This window comes from Artemia sp. Qi Xiang Cuo, chromosome 11 (assembly GCF_049724085.1).
Source record: "Artemia sp. Qi Xiang Cuo chromosome 11, ASM4972408v1, whole genome shotgun sequence".
NCBI classification, from domain to species: domain Eukaryota; kingdom Metazoa; phylum Arthropoda; class Branchiopoda; order Anostraca; family Artemiidae; genus Artemia; species Artemia sp. Qi Xiang Cuo.
Window position 1 is genome coordinate 72,276,273 of NC_142804.1, and position 23,025 is coordinate 72,299,297.

Here is a 23,025-nt window from a genome sequence, read left to right on the forward strand (position 1 = left end):
TGGCTATGAAATCCTGCTCAGAAAAGTCAAAAAATATCAACCCACACACCCCCAAATCATAGGTTTCAGACATCACACACCTACGAAAGACTAAGAAATCCGGTTATGAAAAGTCAGAAATAGCAAATTACATATCCCAAATCATAGGTTTCAGACAACACTCACCTATGAACGGCTAAGAAACCTAGGTCAGAAAAGTCAAAAATAGCAAACTAGTCACCCCAAACTATATGTTTCAGACAACAAACACCTATGAAAGGCTAAGAAATCCAGCTCAGAAAGGTCAAAAGTAGCAATCCACCCACCCCAAATCATAGGTTTCAGACACTACACACCTATGAAAGACTAAGAAATCCAACTCAGAAAAGTCTGAAATAGCAATCCCACACATCCCAAATCATAGGTTTCAGACACCACACACCTACAAAAGACTAAGAAATCCGGTTATGAAAAGTCGGAAATAGCAAATTACACATCCCAAACTATTGGTTTCAGACAACATTCACCTACGAAGTACTAGAAAACCTTAGCTCAGAAAAGCCTGAAATAGCAAACTACACATCCCAAATCATAATGTTCTGACAACACATACCTATGAAAGGCTAAGAAACCTAGCTCAGAAAAGTCGAAAATAGCAAACTACACATCCCAAATCATAGGTTTCAGACACTACACACCTATGAAAGACTAAGAAATCCAACTCAGAAAAGCCCGAAATAGTAATTTACATATCCCAAATCATAAGTTTCAGACAGCATTCACCTACGAAATACTAAGAAACCTTAGCTCAGAAAAGTCTGAAATAGCCAACTACTCATCCCAAACCCGAAGTTTCAGACAACAAACACCTATGAGTGACTAAGAATCCTAGCTCTGAAAAGTCCAAAAATCAAACTACACCTCCCAAATCAGGTTTCGTGAAATATACTAATTGCATCCTTTTTTGAATCTGTGAATTACGGCTCACTGAGCCCTTCAAAAGCCTGCCTATATAAATCGGCCTAATTTCTTATTTTTAGGCGTTTCTGTTCTTTTCTGGTTTTAATCTGCATTGTGCACGCCTTGTTTGATGCATTTAAAGTATTAACGGTATTTTTTATCTTTCCATATCTATTTACGATAGCTGGTATTTATCACACACCCAGAAAAAACAGCCCACGGAAAATAACCCCCACGGAAAATATCCCTGAGAAAAGACATTGGAAAATACCCCCTCCCTCCACCGAAGGATATGGTAAAAATGATATTCAATTTACGCATAATCAAGCAAGGTATCCTTTTCTTAAACTCACCCCCCTTACTTTTCACGCGAAGAAACAGTTTGTTTTCACCTTACAATGATGGCGACAGAATTGAGGCATGGCCCCCTCCCCCTTTCGCCAATGTCCTAAATATATTGTTAGATCTTAATTTGAAAATAACGAGATTTCACCGGTTCTCCAAAATAACACATTGCGTCTGCGCCTAATTATTACAATTGCCTCAAAGTGTTTTAATTTTGACGGAGAAACAGTTCCTTTTGACTTTGGCTGCTGCGTTCGTAAACACAGAGGGGAAAGGATGACAGCTAATTATAGGCCTCGTGCCGGAGGAAGGATGGGGTTTACGTAACGAAAAAAGAGCGTATTTTACACTTTTTATCGAGTATAAACATCATATAGGGACGTTTGTATAGGGGGGGGGGGTTTACCCCAATAGAGTAGAGGGTGACCACGGAAAACAATTTTATTTTTAAAATAAAAAATGAAAAAAGAACTTACATTTCTAATTGTGGCTGCCAAGGCTTCAAGTTCATCAATAATTTCATATGTTCTATCAATTGTGTCACAATACTTTCTGATAATTGAATGGGGGCACATGGAGGGCCTTAGGGGCACCGGGAGGGCCTTTGGGGGTCAGGAGGGAACGTTGGGGCCGGTTGGGGGGGTGTTGGCCAGCGATGGGCGGGGGGGGTCCGGTGGGCCATTTGGGGACCGGTGGGTCTTTGGGGCACAGGGAGGGCCTTTGGGGGTCCAGAGGGACATTTGGGGACCGGTGGAGGGCCTTTGGGACCCCGTTGGTCCTTTGGGAGCTCGATGGGCCTTTGGGGGGGGCACTGGGTGGGCCTTTGGGTGCCTGGGGGACATTTGGGGACCGGTGGAGGGCCTTGGGGACCCGGTTGGTCCTTGGGGAGCTCGATGGGCCTTTGGGGGGCCGGGGGATGGCCTTGGGGGGCCTGGGTGGGTCTTTGGGGGCGCCGGTGGCCCTTTGGGAGCTTGGGGGGCCTTTGAGGGTCCGGGGGGACAGTTGGGGGCCTGGGGGACATTTGGGGACCGGTGGAGGGCCTTTGGGAGCTCGGGGGGCTTTTGAGGACCGGGGGCTTCCTTCGGGGTTGGGGTAGGAGGATTGGAACCCTTTGGGGTTGGGTTAGAGGACCTCACAACACTGTTCAAATGAAACTTGTGTATTATAACGACCACACTCAAATTCTCTTCTAAAATCTCTTCAAAAATCTTCTTTTAAAATGTCTCTATCTGTTTCGCCGAAATAGTTCCATAACCTGTCTAAAACGGTTTCGCCCAAATAATCACTAAACGCAAATTCAGCGTGTTCCTTTGTTATTGGCATCTCTGCGCTAACGCATTTCAAATTAATAGGAAACCTTTTCGCGCGCTAAAACAATTCATCGCTAAGATGTTTCTTGCCTGATTGTTTCCATGGCCTTTGGTTATTAATATCCTTTGGAGTTCGACCAGTAGAACTGTTCCCGAGGCAAAGACATTAATGACTTGGATCTATTCCTGGAGAAATGTTTCTAGGGCGAAAATTTTTAAAGTCTGACAGATGATGTCATTGATTGATTGATCTGTCAAGAAATGGGGAAATTAATTTGTTGTTTCTAAGGGGAATTATTGATTCACGATAGGTGAATTGAGGTCGACAGCACAGGTGTTCCAAATTCCGGGTTTTTGTTGTTGTAAGTGCACGCTCTCAGCGAATGTCAATGGTGAATTGTTATGTAACGGGGAAAATCATATGTAAGCACGTCTCTGATTGGCTGAGAAGGAGGATGTATCCGACTCGCTGATTGGCTGAGAAGGAAACACGTGATCTAACTGTTTCCGGGAAAGTCATAACATTTGGCTCGAGAAACAACATCAAATACTATTTCTGGATCATCCATATAACAGACATGAAAAACATCAAATAAATCGAACAACAAGTGAGAAAACCATAAAACAGACATGAATTGCTGTTGACATCCATAAATGTGACAAAGTTCCTGTTTTTTCATTCTCACTGACAAAACCATAAAACAGACATGAATTGCTGTTGACATCCATAAATGTGACAAAGTTCCTGTTTTTCAAATTCTCACTGACAAAAACAATAAAACATCCATAATTTGATGTTGACATCCGAGACAAACATCAAATAAATCGAACAACACACATAACCATCCATGAAAACAACCATAAGTGTGACAAAATTCATGGTTTTTCAAGTGAGAAAATTCCTGTTTTTTCATTCTCACTGAGAAAACCATAAACCACGTGGTACTGTTCGGAGTCGGACCCCCTCCTGTACTTATAAGTTTGACTAGCTATTTTTTAATAAAAGAATTATCCATTTACACTGAACATTCTTTCTACGAGATAGAAAAACATATTTCCTGCACAAAATGAAACTCCTTCTGAGATTACTGCACATTGTTTGACAAGCAAAATGTGGGTTTTCCAGCATTAAAAGCTAATCATGATTAACCAGGAATCTAGGATTCTAACCAGTTCTTAATGGATAAATTTTTGCTTGTTTTGGAGCCACATTCTCAGTTGCCTAAGAAAAAGAATAAAATACAGCTCGGATTTCAAAGTTTTCAAGCTCGTGTTTGTCTCACTTTCAGCTAGTACATTGCAAGTAGTTTACCTTCTCTCCGCCGTGGCGTCACTTAATGCATATCTTTAATTGCCACTTTTCTACCACGCGTGACTTTTTCCTTGTTGCGTGTAGGGACACTTGTGTCAACTCAAGTCTCCTCGCACCTAATGGAATGCACTTCCACCAAGCCTGGCACGCGCCACATTGTATGCACATTTATTGCCACCCCTCTGTATCCTTCTGTGTTAGTGGCTGATTTTTTTCTCTTTTAAGGACAGGAATACAGAGAAGATTGTTCTGGCCATGGAAGGATACTACCCGGTCGTCCATTAATCTGCCGATGTGACCGACTTTATTCAGGTCCAAGATGTCAAAATAAGGAAGAATGCATCGATGACCGGGACTGTGGAAGTCATGGAAAGTGTATCGAAATTGAATCGACTACTTCACCAGGAAAACAATGCTTTTGTGAAGCAGGATGGTTTGGTCCAGGATGTGCTAGTAGTAAGTAGTTTTAAATAGTTCAGAAGAACTATGTAATTCCGCAAAGATAAATCCGTGGATGAGTTGGGTCACAATAGAATAATTTATGACTTTTTCTGCCTCAAATATATTCAAGAATCAGTCTTAATCATCCGTAAATACAGAAGCCGTTTTTCCTGTTAAAAAATCGAAAAAAAAATACCATAAAAAGTGCCTATTTGTGGACTTTTGTGCTTATTATGTGTATTTAAGCATCTCCCTGGGCCTCATAAATAATAAAAAAGACAAAAAGGTTTGATAATTCAGAAAACATAAGCTTTTAGTTAAATAAAGTCTTTTCCTAAACCTTACCCCCTCTCTCCATCCGATAAAATTGTTGCAGGCTTCTTTCCTTGGGAAATGTGGTTTAGGAGCCCTTATCCGTCCCCTTCCCAATGCTTGGTTGCTGGGTCTGCACCTTGGCCGCTAAAGAGAGTTCGGTAATATAACAAGATTCACTGACAAAAAAATCGCTAGACATGAAAAATCCGAGGTATTTAACCAATAATAATATATATGCTTAATATACGCTTTTAGGATAACCATTATACACGTACTTTTCCTAACAAGGTCAGAACTTAGATACAAAGATTTCTGGGAAAATGCCAAGAGATGGCAACCGTGATGTAAGAATACACTGAACGGTCTGAAATATATTACATTTGAATTAACTGCTTTTTGAATCCTTAATTTGGACATGAAAAGGGTACTGACTGTTAAATTTGTTACGAAATAGTAGATAATGCGCATCCCCTAAAAGGTCTGACATATTAGCAGGTGTTACAATTTAAAAATGTATAATAGGACGAGCGTAGAACCTTTCGAAGTTTTAAATCCATAACTTATTAAATTACAAAAACACTTTTATTAAAATAAATAATTTTTATTATAAAGTCCATTTGGATCAAATTTCCATCAGCCTTTATTTTCTGTTCATTTTTGTCCTTCCTGTTCAGATTCGGCATTGGGCCAGGTTTATAGACGGCCTATAGACGGTCCGTAGTTTAAGCTACTAAAAGTCTAAAACTATACAGTCGTTTTTTGAACAATTCGTTTCTTCAAGAAAAAGGAAGGGAAAATTTGGTTTTCTTGTAATCTTCAAGAATTTACTTTTGATTTCAGTTGAGTTTGTGAAAATTTAACCTTGGCCTTTTCTATTTATTTCAACATCATTGTCTTTTAACTCTATATGTGGTTATGAAGTTTTCCTAAGACTATGTATTAATAACAAAAAATGAGTAAATAATAGTTTCACAATTGAAAATTAAATTATGTTTTGGAGGCCAATTTGACTTACAACATTCTGAAATGTGCTTTAAACATGTACTCAAGCGCATTACCCAGTACAATCATACCCACTTCACTTTTGCTACAGGTTATTGGCATAATAAATCAAAATTGAATATGTATCTTCCTTCTCTCTCTTCTCTGGTCTTTCTCGTGCTGGTCGAACTGAGTATCCACAAATTGACCGGTTTAAAGTGTTTGGTACTGGTGCTTTATATGGTCACTTCTAAAAAGTCAAGTTTGGTTAATGCAAATGAAATAAAATAAAATTTGATGAATATATAATAGTTTAGAAACAAATTTGGGCTATATATTTGCACATTAGGGGGTGGGGTAAAGCATAGCATATATTAAATATGTAACCTAACCTAGGCACCTTCCCTCCTAAACCCCAAAAACCAACAGTTATCGTAAACGCAATGACAACTACTCTTTGTATTCCATTTCAAGAGACCGGTATTGAGAAATAACCAGTCCGGCGGGTTTCGTCTCTCATTAGTATATATCAAAGTGACCTTATAACGCACCAGTACCAAGTGTTCTTTGTAGATTCCACTTCATTATAGTAGCAATTCGGAATTTTGCTCATGCCCCCTCGAGTGGGCATGTGCACCCTCGACTTTCACAGCCCGACTTTTAATGTCAGGTGCATTATTTTTAAGATGTTGACTTTTAGGTGCCCTGCATGTTTGTTTGATAAGCATAAGAATGCGAATATTCAAAATTTTGTATCCGTGGCAGTTTTGCAAGGATATCTTCTTTATTTTATATATCCTAATAGATATACATGACACAATAAGTAAGTGTCGCAATGGTCATTAAACAAGAGTGTCACCGAAAAGAATTTTCGGGGTGAGAGGAGTGGTGTTACCAAAATTTTTCTTTTAACCAGGATTTAATGCAAAAATTCCTTATTTTACTCTTATCATACGTTTGAAAATGTTTTCATGTTTCCCAGTATAGGATGCATCGCCCCGGATCTCCCTGGTGGCACCCATCCCATGAAATGAGCACCCTACTGTGTTATTATTAGTGTTCGTCAGCTAGAGGGTTTCTGTGACGAACAACTAGATTGTCTTGTTAGACATTCTAATATAGACTTTTACGTTCCTATAGACCAATTATCAACGATTATAGATAGTAGGAGCAAAGGTGGATCAAGAATAAAATCTTGGGGGGGGGGCAATGTGACAAGGGTGCCAATAATTGATCAAATTGACAAATTCGTTAAAAAAAAAGTTGTGAAAAACAGAAAAAAACACGGAATGGGGGCGCCATGAAAAATCTTGGGGGGGGGGCAAAGACGGATCAAAAGTAAAATCTTGGGGGCCAATGTGACAAGGGCGCCCATAATTGATCAAACTGACAAATTTGTTCAAAAAAAGAGTGAAAAACAGAAAGACACGGATTGAGGACGCCAGAAAAAATATTGGGGGGATTTTCCTGCCCCCTGGATCCACCAGTGAGTATGAGCAGGAGATATGCGAGTACTGGTAGACCAATCGGATCTATCTCCTGTCAAAGAATACTCAAGAAATTTACGTGGTTTCATACATTTCTTGCATAATTCACTTGTATATTTTGTTTCCTCCACCCCCAGGAATTTTTCCCTCAAAATAAACTCATTCGTGATATGCACTTCGATAGCAGCACAAAATTTTTAGCTATTGTTTCGTGACAATGATATGGAAGAAATATTTGATAACATAAACGTTCCGAAGGCGATAACGGTGCACTTTTTAGTTGTTTTTGGTTGTTGCTTTTTCGATGTAAAAGGCTTAAATAGAAAATGGCCCAAGAAAACTGGCAAATAAAGTCATGTTACTATAGTAACCATGTGGCATTTTTAGTATATATGATTAAGTCTACTCCAATGAATGCATATGTAGCGGTAAATCGATTAATCTAATTGATAAAAATGTAACAGCATTACAAAATGTCCATCAAAAGAGCTTAGGAGGGTTTTTGGGGCTTCAAAAAAACATAAATGTTTTGACTTTTATAACTTTAATAAATCAAATAATATTAACATTTGATTACTAAATATCAGTATAGGTATATAAACTGACAATGTACATTCATTTGTATTTTTTTCAGTAAAGTGCAAATTTTGTTCTGGCCTTGGGAAGGCATAGGGGTTTTGAGCCCAACTTATTTTAAATTCTGCTCTTTTGGAGTTTGAATCGGTTATTTGTTGTAAGTTCTTTTTGTTTTTGGTTTGATTCATTTATCAATGCTGATTTGTGGGAGCTTCACGCTTCGTAGATTATTCGATTTTATTTCTGCTAATTTTTGGTTCAATGGAGTTCTTTACTTTTCTTTGAGAAACTTATTTTGTGGAAACAGTTTTTTTAATTAATTTATGTTCGTTTTATATTGACATAGTTTTTTCAGGGAATAAAGAAAATAATACTTTAAATCTTTTCGTTTTTTTAAGACTTTATAGTTTGGCCTGCTATTTGTATGCTGGAGAAAAATTTTCAGCAATATTTAACAATATAGACCCTGTTAAAAATCTGGAAACAAATATTACTGTTTGATTTAGTTTCATACCTTCTCTAGTTGACCTGAAATGGAAAACTTAGCCTAATACCAGTAGAGATGCCTCATGAGCTCGTACGAGAACACATGTGCTGCCACCTACAACTTTTTTTACATAATTTATGTCTGTTTGTTGTCAGTGAGAATGGAAAAACAGGAACTTTCTCACTTTAATGGATGTCAACAGCAATTTATGTATGTTTTATGGGTTTTGTCAGTGAGAATGGAAAAACATGAATTTTATCACATTTATGGATGTCAACAGCAATTTATGTATGTTGGATGGATATGTGTGTTGGTCAATTTATTTGATGTTTTTCATGGATGTCAACAGCAATTCATGTCTGTTTTATGGTTTTTGTCAGTGAGAATGAAAAAACAGGAACTTTCTCACTTTAATGGATGTCAACAGCAATTTATGTATGTTTTAAGGTTTTTGTCAGTGAGAATGGAAAAACATGAATTTTCTCACATTTATGGATCTTTTTTTTGGATGGTTATGTGTGTTGGTCAATTTATTTGATGTTTTTCATGGTTGTCAACAGAAATTCATGTCTGTTTAATGGTTTTTGTCAGTGAGAATGAAAAAACAGGAATTTTCTCACTTTTATGGATGTTTTCTGAATGGTTATGAGTGTCGGTCAATTTATTTGTTGTTTTTCTTGGATGACAACATCAATTTATGTCTGTTTTATGGTTTTTGTCAATTGATTACATAATATCTCCAAACAGATAACACTACCCACTAATTTCCTATCTTATGCTCTATAAACAAGGGCTTTCTCACTCCAGGAACTATATTCAAGCTTTAGTTTTTTGGGCTTTAGGAGGAAAAATGGTACCTAGGTTAGTTTAGGTTATGTATTTATTATATGCTATGCTTTATCCCCACCCTCCTAATGTGCCAATATACAGACAAAATTTGTTTCTAAACTATTATATTTTTATCCTATTTTGTTTTATTTCACTAGCATTAACCAAACTTAACTTCTCGCATGTTCCCCAGATATTAGAACACTACCTTTTTTTCGTGCATTGCTTTAGTATAAGTGTGACATCCTTTTCACTAATAAATACCCATAATTTTTTGAAGGCCTATAGGATATATGTTCTGAAAATTCAATCAATTATTATTATTGTTGATGGTTTGTCTGTGAATCCAGGAAATTTGATGTTCATATGTTAGTCCTAAAACTCAGCTGCCCTTGTCTGAGACTACAGGTAGGCAGACCTTATGTCACTTTTTCACCTGCAAATCCAGGCAACTTGTTGGGTCAACCAATTTTGTATGAATTTTGTGGTAGTGTAACTGTCTGAGCTTATAAACTGGGTTGCATGTCTAAGACTTTAGACAGGTAGACCCTATGCCATTTGTTTGCACACAAGGACAGGTAACTTTTCAGTCATCCAATTTTCAATTAATTCTGTTTTAGTGTAACTGTCTTGGCTTATAGATTGGGTTTTCTGACTGCGGACTGCAAGTCCAGGTGACTTAGTGGTCATGTTAATCCTAAAACTTGGTCAAAATGCCTTTGACTCTAGGCCGACAGCCCTACTTAGAAAGTCTACATGAATTACAATAGAGATGACTATGATTTTTGGGCTGACTCACAACAGACAATTTCTATGGAAATTGCTGATGAAGAAGAATCCAAAGCCTAGTTTTCCTGGCCACATAAATTCTCAGGTAGGTTGACTAAGTTTTAGGACTGATATGTGACCACCACGTTGCCTGAACTGCAATTGGAAATATGAAAGGCCATCTGTATGACTTAGTTGTTTTCTCTATGTATCACTGGGGTAATGTAATTTCTTTTGTATTACATTTTAGTGGATCGTATATTCAATAAGAAAACCAAAAGCAACCTGTATAACTTTATTCATGTTTCTCTATAATAATTTGATGTTTAATAAGTTATAAAGAAGACTTTATATCATTCTCCATGTTTAAAGGAAACACAATATTGCTTATTGTTTTGATTTTATAGTGCTTTGTGTATAAGAGTAAATGACAATATTTGTTGCTTAGAGTATAAAGAACCAATGACTTTAATAGGCCTAGTCAAACAGTGCTCACCCGAGTAATTTGTATTTCTAATATAAGAAAACAGAAAAGGTATATGCTACTATTATACAGTAACTATGAGGTAGATTTATATCAAAATATTCAAGCAAATCAAACAGCCTACTAGGTGTCTTACCTTAGCCTACATAAGGTAGGCTATCAGTGGAAGTCATTAGGTCTGCAAAACTATCAATAGGGTAGCCTATATATTGATATTTTCTTTTAGAATCATTAATGTTAACCTTTAAAATTCTTCATGGTTAAAAGATCCTGGAATGCCAAAAATCCTAGTAACATCAAGACTATACCTAGTCTAGCCAAGCTCTTTTCAAGAAGCATTCATTAAAAGTATTTTTCAACGAAAAGAGCTTTGCTGAACTAGGTTCCGATTTCTGTTTTACCAGAACATATAAGAAAACAACACTTTCTAAGGCTATATGCTGATTTATTTATTTTTTGGTCATTTTCTGCTGTTTCACAGCACACGTTCTTTATTTTTGAAATTGGCCACGAACTTTCGTATTGGAATACATTACGTAAACAGGTGATCTTTCTCCTTAAAAAATATATTATCGTTTTTTCACACTAATTTAAGACGTATATGGCTGTGTAAGTTTGCACTTGAACAATTTAAAGAATTAGTTTTTATTTTAGGTGTCCTTGGTACTTTAAGAGTTTAGAATTTTAGCTTAGAGTCTTAGCTTTGAGTTTTTGTTAGAGTTCTAGTTTATTTTAGTTTTAGTTAAGAGTTTAGAGTTTTTAGCTGAGAGTCATAGCTTAGAGTTTTTGTTGAAGTTGTAGTTTAGTTTTATATAAGTGTTTAGAGTTTTATATTAGAGTCTTATCTCAGAGTTTTTGTTAGAGTTGAAATTTAGTTTAGTAATAGTTAAGAGTTTAGAGTTATAGCTTAGAGTCCTAGCTTAGAGTTTTTGTTAGAGTTCTAGTTTAGTTTAGATATAGTTAAGAGTTTAGAGTTATAGCTTAGAGTCTTAGATTAGAGTTTTAGTTTAGTTTTAGTTAAGAGTTTAGAGTTTTTTAGCTTAGAGTGTTAGCTTAGAGTTTTTGTTAGAGTTCTAGTTTAGTTTTAGTTAAGAGTATGGTGTTTTACCTTAGAGTCATAGCTTAGAGTTTTAGTTGGAGTTCTAGTTTAGTTTAGTTTTAGTTAAGAGTTTAGAGTTTTTAGCTTGGAGGCTTAGCTTAGAGTTTTTGTTAGAGTTCTAGTTTAGTTTAGTTTTAATTAAGAGTTTAGAGTTTTTAGCTTATAGTCTTAGCTTAGAGTTTTTGTTGAAGTTGAAGTTTAGTTTAGTAATAGTTAAGAGTTTGGAGTTTTACCTTAGAGACTTAACTTAGAGTTTTAGTTTAGTTTAGTTTTAGTTAAGAGTTTAGAGTTTTTTAGCTTAGAGTCTTAGATTATAGTTTCTGTTAGAGTTATAGTTTATTTTATTTTTAATTAATAGTTTAGAGTTTTTAGCTTATAGTCATAGCTTTGAGTTTTAGTTAGAGTTCTAGTTTAGTTTATTTTTATTTAAGAGTTTAGAGTTTTTAGATTAGAGTTTTTGTTGAAGTTCTAGTTTAGTTTACTTTTAGTTAAGAGTTTATAGTTTTACCTTAGAGTCTTAGCATAGAGTTTTAGTTAGAGTTCTAGTTTAGTTTAGTTTTAGTTAAGAGTTAAGAGTCTCGAGTTTTTAGCTTAGAGTCTTAGCTTAGAGTTTCTGTTAGAGTTCTAGTTTAGTTTAGTTCTAGTTAAGAGTTTAGAGTTTTAGCTTAGAGTCTTAGCTTAGAGTTTTTGTTAGAGTTCTAGTTTAGTGTAGTTATAGTTAAGAGTTTGGTGTTTTAACTTAGAGACTTAGCTTAGAGGTTTATTTTAGTTTAGTTTTAGTTACTAGTTTAGAGTTTGATCTTAGAATATTATGTTAGATTTTTTGTTATAGTTATAGTTTAGTTTAGTTTTATTCAAGAGTTTAGAGTTTTAGATTAAGTTATTATATTAATGTCTTATTTATAGTTCTAGTTTAGTTTAGTTTTGTTTAATAGTTTAGAGTTTAACTTATATTCTCATATTAGATTTTTTGTTTTAGTTCTAGTTTAGTTATAGTTAAGAGTTTGGAGTTTTACCTTAGAGACTTAGCTTAGAGTTTTAGTTTAGTTTAGTTTTACTTAAGAGTTTATATTTTTAGATTAGAGTCTCAGCTTAGAGTTTATGTTAGAGTTTTAGTTTTAGTTTTATTTAAGATTTTATTGTTTTTAACTTAGAGTATTAGTTTAGAGTTTTTTTTTAAGTTATAGTTTAGTTTAGTTTTTGTTTAGAGTTTTAGCTTAGACTTAGAGTTTTAATTAGATTTCTAGTTTAGTTTACTTTTAGTTAAGAGTTTAGAGTTTTTATATTATAGTCATAGTTTAGTTTTAATTAGATTTATAGTTTAGTTTAGTTTTATTTAAGAGTTTAGAGTTTTACCATATAGTATTAGCTTAGAGTTTTAGTTAGAGTTAAAGTTTAGTTTAGTTACAGTTAAGAATTTAGAGTTTTAGCTTAGAGTCATAGCTTAGAGTTTTACTTAAAGTTATAGTTTGGTTAAGTTTTAGATAAGAGTTTCGAGTCTTAGCTGAGTCTTATTTTAGAGTTTTTGTTAGACCTATAGTTTAGTTTAGTTTTAGCTAAGAGTTTCGAGTTTTAGCTTAGAGTCTTAGCTTAGAGTTTTTGTTAGATGTCGAGCTTAGTTTAGTTTTAGTTAAGAATTTGATTTTTTACATTAGAGTTTAAGTTAGAGTTCTAGTTTAGTTTACTTCTAGTTATGAGTTTGATGTTTTACAATGGAATCTTAGCTTAGAGTTTTAGTTAGAGTTCTAGTTTAGTTTAGTTTTAGTTATGAGTTTATAAATTTATCTTAGAGTCTTACCGTGGAGTTTTAGTTAAAGTTCTAGTTTATTTTAGTTTTAGCTAAGAGTTTAGAGTTTTTATATTAGAGTTTTAGCTTACAGTTGTGGTTAGAGTTGAAGTTTAGTTTAGTAATAGTTAAGATTTTAGAGTTTTAGATTAGAGTCTAAGCTTAGAGCTTTAGTTAGAGTTTAAGTTTAGTTTAGCAATAGTTAAGAGTTCAGAGTTCTACCTTAGAGTCTTAGCTTAGAGTTTTGTTAGAGTTCTCATTTAGTTTAGATATAGTTAAGCGTTTGGAGTTTTACCTTCAATACTTAGCTTAGAGTATTAGTTTAGTGTTGTTTTAGTTAAGAGTTTAGTTTTTTTTTTAGCTTGGAGTCTTAGCTTAGAGTTTTTGTTTGAGTTCTAGTTTAGTTTAGTTTTAGTTAAGAGCTTTATCTTAGAGTCATAGCTTAGAGTTTTTGTTGAAAATCTAGTTTAGTTTAGTTTAGTTAATAGTTTAGAGTTACACCATATAGTCTTAGCTTAGAGTTTTTTTTTATAGTTCTACTTTAGTTTAGTTTTAGTCAAGAGTTTAGAGTTTTTAGCTTAGAGTCTTAGCTTAGATTTTATGTGAAGTTGAAGTTTAGTTTAGTCTTAGTTAAGAATTTAGAGTTTTTAGCTTAGAGTCTTAGCTTAGAGTTTTAGTTAGAGTTCTAGTTTAGTTTAGTTTTAGTTAAGAGTTTAGAGTTTTATCTTAGAGTCTTAGCTTAGAGTTTTTGTTGAAAATCTAGTTTAGTTTAGTTAAGAGTTTAGAGTTATACCTTAGAGTCATAGCTTAGAATTTTTTTTGTTGGAGTTCTAGTTTAGTTTATCTTTAGTTAAGAGTTTAGAGTTTTAGATTAGAGTCATAGCTTAGAGTTTTTGTTAGAGTTCTAGTTTAGTTTAGTTTTAGTTAAGAGTTTAGTGTTTTAGCATAGTCTCAGCTTATAGTTTTTGTTATAGTTTTAGTTTTACTTAAAAGTTTAGAGTTTTAGCTTAGAGTCTCAGCTTAGAGTTTTTGTTAGACTTCTAGTTTAGTTTAGTTTTAGTTAAGAGTTTAGAGTTTTACCTTAGAGTCTTAGCTTAGAGTTTTTTGTTAGAGTTCTAGTTTAGTTTAATTTTATTTAAGCGTTTGATGTTTTACCTTTGAGTCTCAGTTAGATTTCTATTTTAATTTAATTTTATTTATGAGTTTTGTGTTTTACCTTATAGTCTTAGCTTAGAGTTTTAGTTAGAGTTCTAGTTTAATTTTATTTAAGAGTATAGAGTTTTAGCTTATAGTCTTATCTTAGAGTTTAGAGTTTTACCTTAGAGTCTTAGCTTAGAGTTTTTGTTAGAGTTCTAGTTTAGTTTAGATATAGTTAAGCGTTTGGAGTTTTACCTTCGAGACTTAGCTTAGAGTTTTAGTTTAGTTTAGTTTTAGTTAAGAGTTTAGAGTTTTTTTTGCTTAGAGTCTTAGCTTAGAGTTTTTGTTAGAGTTCTAGTTTAGTTTAGTTTTAGTTAAGAGTTTGGTGTTTTACATTAGAGTTATAGCTTAGAGTTTTAGTTGGAGTTCTAGTTTAGTTTTAGTTAAGAGTTTAGAATTTTAGCTTAGAGTCTTAACTTAGAGTTTTATGTTATAGTTCTAGTTTAGTTTAGTTTTGAAGAGTTTAGAGTTTTTAGCTTAGAGTCTTAGCTTAGAGTTTTTGTGAAGTTGAAGTTTAGTTTAGTCATAAGTAAAAAGTTATAGTTTTTAGAATAGAAGTTTAGAGTTTTAATTATAGTTACTGTTCTAATGAATTTGTATTTAAAAGTTTTGATTTTTATCATAGGGTTTTATATTAGAGTTTTCGTTTTATATCAATTACATTTTAGTGAAGAGTTTAGACGTCTACGTCATAGCCTTAGCTTAGATTTTTACTTGTATTTTTATTGTATTTTAGGTTCAGTTATGTTTTTAGAGTTTGAGTTTTTACTATTATCTTATTGGTGTATTTAGAGTTATAAATTTGTTTAGTTTTAGATAAGAGTTTAGAGTTTTACATTAAAGTATTACCTGATAGGTTTATTTATAGTTATAATTATAGGTTAGTTTTATTTAATAGTTTTGAGTTTTAACTTAAAGTCTTAGATTAGGGTTTTAATTAGGGTTGAATTTTCGTTTAGTTTAGTTATAGTTAAGAGTTTATAGTTTTAGCTTAGAGTCTTAGCTTAGAGTTTTAGTTAGAGTTATTGTTTAGTTTAGTTTTAGTTAAGAGTTATAGCTTAGAGTTTTAGCCTAGAATCTTAGCTTAGAGATTTAGTTAGAGTGTTAGGTTAGACTAGATTAAGTTAGGTTAGATTAGGTTAGATTAAGTCAGGTTAAGTAAGTTAGGTTAGGTTAGGCTAGCTAAGTTAGGTTAGGTTAGGTTAGCTAGTAAACATCTCTCTATGTTTAAGTTAGGTTAGGTTAGGTTAGATTAAGTTATGTTAGGTTAAGTTAGGTTAGGTTAGGTTAGCCTAAGTACGCGCGTACGTAGGCTAACCTAGCCTAACCTAACTTAACCTAACATAACTTAATCTAGCCTAACCTTACTTAACTTAAACATGGAGAGATGTTTACTAGCTAACCTATCCTAACCTAACTTAGCTAGCCTAACCTAACTTACCTAACCTGACTTAACCTAACCTAATCTAACCTAACTTAATCGAGTCTAACCTAACACTCTAACTAAATCTCTAAGCTAAGATTCTAGGCTAAACCTCTAAGCTATAACTCTTAACTAAAACTAAACTAAACAATAACTCTAACTAAAACTCTAAGCTAAAACTATAAACTCTTAACTATAACTAAACTAAACGAAACTTCAACTCTAATTAAAACTCTAATCTAAGACTTTAAAGTAAAACTCAAAACTCTTAACTAAAACTAAACTAGAACTCTAAATAAAACTCTAAGCTAAGACTTTAATTTAAAACTCTAAACTATTATCTAAAACTAAACTCTTCTAGAACTCTAACTACACCTCTAAGCTAAGAGTACAAACTAAAACTCTAAACAATTAACTATAACTAAAATAAAATTCAACTACAATTAAAACTCTAAGCTAAGGCTCTGACGTAGAAGTCTAAAATCTTCACTAAAATGTACTTGATTTTCAACAAAAACTCTAAGCTAAGACTCTAAGATAAAACTCTCAACTCTTAACTAAAACTAAACTAAACTAAAACTCTAAGTAAAACTCTAAGCTAAGAGTCTATGCTAAAAACTCTAAATTCTTAACTATGACTAAACTAAACTTCAACTTCACAAAAACTCTAAGCTAAGACTCTAAGCTAAAAACTCGAAACTCTTAACCAAAACTAAACTAAACTAGAACTATAACACAAAACTCTAAGTTAAGACTCTAAGCTAAAATTCTAAACTCTTAACTAAAACTAAACTAGAACTCCAACTAAAACTCTAATCTATGACTCTAAGGTAAAACACCAAACTCTTAACTAAAACTAAACTAAACTAGAGCTCTAACAAAAACTCTAAGCTAATACTCCAAGCTAAAAAAAACTCTAAACTCTTAAATAAAACTAAACTAAACTATAACTCTAAGCTAAGTCTCGAAGGTAAAACTCCAAACGCTTAACTATATCTAAACTAAACGAGAACTCTAACAAAAACTCTAAGCTAAGACTCTAAGGTAAAACTCTAAACTCTCAACTATTACTAAACTAAACTTCAACTCTAACAAAAACTCTAAGCTTAGACTCTAAGATAAAACTCTAAACTATTAACTAAACTAAAATAGAACTTCAACAAAAAAAAACTCTAAGCTAGGACTCTAAGCTAAAAACTCTAAACTCTTAACTAAAACTAAAATAAACTAGAACTCTAACAAAAACTATAAGCTAAGACTCTAAGCTTAAACTCTATACTCTTAACTAAAACTAAACTAGAACTCTAACTAAAACTCTAAGCTAAGACTCTAAGGTAAAACACCAAACTCATAACTAAAAGTAAACTAAACTAGAACTCTAACTGAAACTCAAAGGTAAAACATCAAACTCTTGACTAAAATTAAACTAAACTAGAACTCTAACAAAAAACTCTAAGCTAAGACTCTAAGTTAAAACTCGAAACTCTTAACTAAAAATAAAATAAACTAAAAGTCTAACATAAACTCTAAGCCGATATTCTAAGATAAAACTCTAAAATTTTAATTAAAACTAGAAATATAACAAAACTCTAAGATAAGACTCTATGCTATAAAACTAAACTTTTAATTAAAGCTAACCTAAACTAGAACTCTAACAAAAACTCTAAGCTATGACTGTAAGCTAAAACTCTAAACTCTTAACTAAAGCTAAACTAAACTAGAACCCCAACAAAAAAACTCTAAGCTAAGACTCTAAGGTAGAACTCTAAACTCGTAACTAAACTAAACTAGATTTTCAACAAAAACTCTAAGCTAAGACTCTAAGATAAAACTCTAAACTCTTAACTAAAACTAAACTCAACTAGAACTCTAAGTAAAACTCTGAGCTAAGACTCTAAGCTAAAAGCTCTAAATTCTTAACTAAGACTAAACTAAACTTCAACTTCACAAAAATTCTAAGCTAAGACTCTAAGCTAAAAACTCTAAACCCTTAACTAAAACTAAACTAAACTAGAACTATAGCAAAAAACTCTAAGCTAAGACTCTAAGGTAGAACTCTAAACTCTTAACTAAACTAAACTAAACTAGATTTTCAAAAAAAACTCTAATATATTACTCTAAGATAAAACTCCCAAATCTTAAATAAAACTAAACTAAATTATAACTATAACAAAAACTCTAAGCTAAGACTACAAGCTAAAAAAAACCTCTAAACTCTTAACTAAAACTAAACTAAACTATAACTCCAAGCTATGTATCGAATGTAAGACTCCAAACGCTTTACTATATCTAAACTAAACGAGAACTCTAAATAAAACTCTACGCTAAGACTCTTAGTTAGAACTCTGAACTCTTAACTATTACTAAACTAAACTTCAACTCTAACAAAAGCTCTAAGCAAAGAATCTAATCTAAAACTCTAACTCTTAACTATTACTAAAATAAACTTCAACTCTAACAAAAACTCTAAGATAAGACTCTAAGCTGAAAACTCTTAACTCTTAACTAAAACTAAAATAAACTATAACTCTAACTAAAACTCTATGCTAAGACTCGAAGATAAATTTATAAACTCATAACTAAAAATAAACTAGACTTAAACTCTAAGTAAAACTAGAAGCTAAGATTCCATGTCAAAGCAAAAAACTCTTAATTAAAAGAAAAGAAACTAGAACTCTAACTGAAACTCAAAGTTAAAACGTCAAACTTGTAACAGAAATTAAACTAAAATAGAACTCTAACAAAAATTCTGAGATAAGACTCTAAAGTAAAACTCTAAACTCTTAACTAAAACTAAACTAAACTAGAACTTTAACAAAAATTCTAAGCTAAGACTCATTTAAAACTCGAAAATCTTAAATGAAAATTAATAAAACTAGAACTTTCAGTAAAACTCTAAGCTATGGCTCTAAGGCAAAACTCTAAATGCTTAACTTTAAATAAAATAAACTTTAAATTCAACTAAAGCTCTAAGATATGACTATATGTTAAAACTATTAACTCTTAAAATAAACTAAACTAAAATAGAAATCTAGATAAAACTAAACTATGACTCTAAGCTAAAAACTCTTAACTAAAACTAAACTAAACTAGAACTCTAATTAAAACTCTAAGTCTAATCTAAAACTCTAAACTAAAACTAAACTAAAATAGAACTTCAACAAAAACTATAAACTAAGACTCTAAGCTAAAAACACTAAACTCTTAACTAAAACTAAACTAAAACTCTAACATAAACTCTAAGCTGAGACTCTAAGCTAAAACTCTAAACTCTTAAGTAAAACTAAACTAAACTAAAACTCTAAGCTAAGTCTTTAGGGTAAAACTCCAAACTCTTAACTATAACTAAACTAGAACTCTAATAAAAACTCTAAGCTAAGACTCTAAGTTAAACTCTAAACTCTTAACTAAAGTTAAACTAAACTAGAACTCTAACAAAAACTCTAAGCTAAGACTCTAAGCTAAAACTCTAAACTCTTGACTAAAACTAAACTAAACTAGAACTCAAACAAAAACTCTAAGCTAAGACTCTAAGCTAAAACTCTAAACTCTTAAATAAAACTGAATTAAACTAAAACTCTAAGCTAAGTCTATAAGGTAAAAAACAAAATTCTTAACTATAACTATAACTAAACTAAAACTAAACTAAAACTCTTAGCTAAGTCTCTAAGGTAAAACACCAAACTATTAACTATAACTAAACTAAACTATAACTCTAACAAAAAATCTAAGCTAAGGCTCTAAGCTAAAACTCTAAGCTATTAACGAGAAGTAAAGTAAACTAGAATTATAAAAAAAACTCTAAGCTAAGACTCTAAGATAAAAACTCGAGACTCTTAACTCTTAACTAGAAGTAAACTAAACTAGAACTCTAACTGAAACTCTAAGCTAAGACTCTAAGCTAAAACTATAAACTCTTAATTAAAACTAAACTAAACTAGAGCTTAAAAAAAAACTCTAAGCTAAGACTCTATGCTAAAAACTCTACAACTCTTAACTAAAACTAAACTAAACTAGAACTCTAACTAAAACTCAAAGCTATGACTCTAATCTAAAAACTCTAAACTATTAATCAAAACTAAAATAAACTAGAACTCTAACAGAAACTATAATATAAGACTCTAATCTAAAAAACTCTAAACTCTTAACTAAAACTAAACTAAAATAAAACTCTAAGTTAATTATCTAAGTTAAAACTCAAAACACTCAACTATTACTAAACTAAACTTCAACTTTAACAAAAACTCTAAGCTATGACTCTAAGATAAAACTCTCAACTCTTAACTAAAACTAAACTAAACTAGAACTTCAACAAAAACTCTAAGCTAAAACTATAAGCTAAAAACTATAAACTCTTAATTAAAATTAAACTAAACTAGAACTCTAACAAAAACTCTAAGCTAAGACTCTAAGCTAAAAAACTCTAAACTCTTAACTAAAACTAAACTAGACTACAACTCTAACAAAAACTCTAAGATAAGACTCTAAGTTATAACACAAAACTCTTAACTAAAACTAAACTAGAACTCACCAAAAAACTCTAAGCTAAGGCTCTAAGCTGAAAAACTCTAAACTAAAGCTAAACTAAAACACTAAGCGAAGACTCGAATTTACAACTCCAAACGCTTAAATATATCTAAACTAAACGCGAACTATATCAAAAACTCTAAGCTAAGACTCTAAGCTATAACTCTAAACTATTAACTATTACTAAACTAAACTTCAACTCTAACAAAAACTCTGAGATAAGACTCTAATATAAAACTCTAAACTATTAACTAAAACTAAACTAGAACTTCAACAAAAACTCTAAGCTATGACTCTAAGCTAAAAACTCTAAACTCTTAACTAAAACTAAAATAAACTAGAACTCTAACAAAAACTCCAAGCTAAGACTCTAAGCTAAAATTCTAAACTCTTAAAGTATCAAGGACACCTAAAATGAAAACTAATTCTTTAAATTGGTCAAGTGCAAACTTACACAGCCATATACGTCTTAAATTAGTGTGAAAAACCGATAATTAATTTTTAAGGAGAAAGATTAGCTGTTTACATAGTGTATTCAAATATGAAACTTAGAGGCCAAATTCAAAAATAAAGAACTTGTGCTGTGAAACAGCAAAAAATAACCAAAAAATAAATAAATCAGCATATATCCTTAGAAAGGGTTGTTTTCTTGTATGTTCTGGTAAAACAGAAATCGGAACCTAGTTCAGAAGAGCTCTTTTCTTTGAAAAATACTTTTAAGGAATGCTTCTTGAAAAGAGCTTGGCTAGACTAGGCCTAGTCTTGATGTTACTCGGATTTTTTGCATTCCAGGATCTTTTAACCATGAAGCAGTATAAAGGTAAACATTAATGATTCTAAAAAAAAGTATCAATATATAGGCTACCCTATTGGTAGTTTTGCAGACCCAATGACTTCCACTGATAGCCTACCTTATGTAGGCTAAGGTAAGACACCTAGTAGGCTGTGTGATTTGCTTGAATATTTTAATATAAATCTACATCATAGTTACTATATAATAGTAGCATATACCTTTTAGGTTTTTTTATATTAGAAATACAAATTACTCGGGTGAGCACTGTATGAGTAGGCCTATTAAATTCGTTTGTTCTTTATACTCTAAGCAACAAATATTGTCATTTACTCTTATACAGTAAGCGCTATAAAGTCAAACAATAAACAATATTTTGTTTCCTTTAAACATGGAGAATGATATAGTCTTCTGTATGACTTTTTAAACATCAAATTATTATAGAGAAACATGAATAAAGTTATACAGAATGCTTTTGGTTTTCTTATTGAATATATGATCCACTAAAATGGAATACAAAGAAATTACATGACCCCAGTGATACATAGAGAAAACAACTAAGTCATACAGATGGCCTTTCATAGTTCCAATTGTAGTTCAGGCACCTTTGGGATCACATATCAATTCTAAAACGTAGTCAACCTACCTGAGAATGTATATGGCCAGGAAAATTAGGCTTAGGATGCTTCTTCATCAGCAATTTCCATAGACATTGTCTGTTGTGAGTCAGCTCAAAAATCTTAGTCATCTCTATTGTAATTCAAGTAGACTTTCCAAGTAGGCCTGTCCGCCTAGAGTCTAAGGCATTTTGACCAAGTCTTAGGATTAATATGTGACCACCAAGTCACCTGGACTTGCAGTCCGCAGTCAGAAAACCCAATCTATAAGCCAAGACAGTTACACTAAAACAGAATTAATTGAAAATTGGTTGACTGAAAAGTTACTTTTCCTTGTGTGCAAACAAGTGACATAGGGTCTACCTGTGTAAAATCTTCGACATGCAACCCAGTTTATAAGCTCAGATAGTTACACTACCACAAAATTCATACAAAATTGGTTGACCCAACAAGTTGCCTGAATTTGCAGGTGAACAAGTGACATAAGGTCTGCCTGCCTATAGTCTCAGACAAGGGCAGCTGAGTTTTAGGACTAACATATGAACATCAAATTGCCTGGATTCACAGACAAACCATCAACAATAATAATAATTGATTGAATTTTCAGAACATATATCCTATAGGCCTTCAAAAAATTATGGGTATTTATTAGTGAAAAGGATGTCACACTTATACTAAAGCAATGCACGAAAAAAAGGTACTGTTCTAATATCTGGGGAACATGCGAGAAGTTAAGTTTGGTTAATGCTAGTGAAATAAAACAAAATAGGATAAAAATATAATAGTTTAGAAACAAATTTTGGCTGTATATTGGCACATTAGGAGGGTGGGGATAAAGCATAGCATATAATAAATACATAACCTAAACTAACCTAGGTACCATTTTTTCTCCTAAACCCCAAAAAACTAAAGCTTGAGTATAGTTCCTGGAGTGAGAAAGCCCTTGTTTATAGAGCATAAGATAGGAAATTAGTGGGTAGTGTTATCTGTTTGGAGATATTATGTAATCAATTGACAAAAACCATAAAACAGACATAAATTGATGTTGTTATCCAAGAAAAACAACAAATAAATTGACCGACACTCATAACCATTCAGAAAACATCCATCAAAGTGAGAAAATTCCTGTTTTTTCATTCTCACTGACAAAAAACATAAAACAGACATAAATTACTGTTGAAATCCATGAGAAACATCAAATAAATTGACCAACACACATAGCTGTCCAAACAACATCCATAAATGTGAGAAAATTCATGTTTTTCCATTCTCACTGACAAAAACCATAAAACATACATAAATTGCTGTTGACA

At 32.4% G+C, this 23,025-nt stretch overlaps 1 protein-coding gene across 2 annotated transcripts in view; it reads left to right on the forward strand.

The window, feature by feature from the left end:
• Positions 1-23,025, forward strand: part of nahoda (DOMON-like domain-containing protein nahoda) — a 182,713-nt gene that overhangs the window by 84,459 nt on the left and 75,229 nt on the right. For both annotated transcript variants that reach the window (XM_089097006.1, XM_089097007.1), the window contains exon 6: positions 4,132-4,362. In XM_089097006.1, the coding sequence (XP_088953132.1) occupies positions 4,132-4,362 (231 nt within the window). The remainder of the gene's footprint in view (positions 1-4,131; positions 4,363-23,025) is intronic.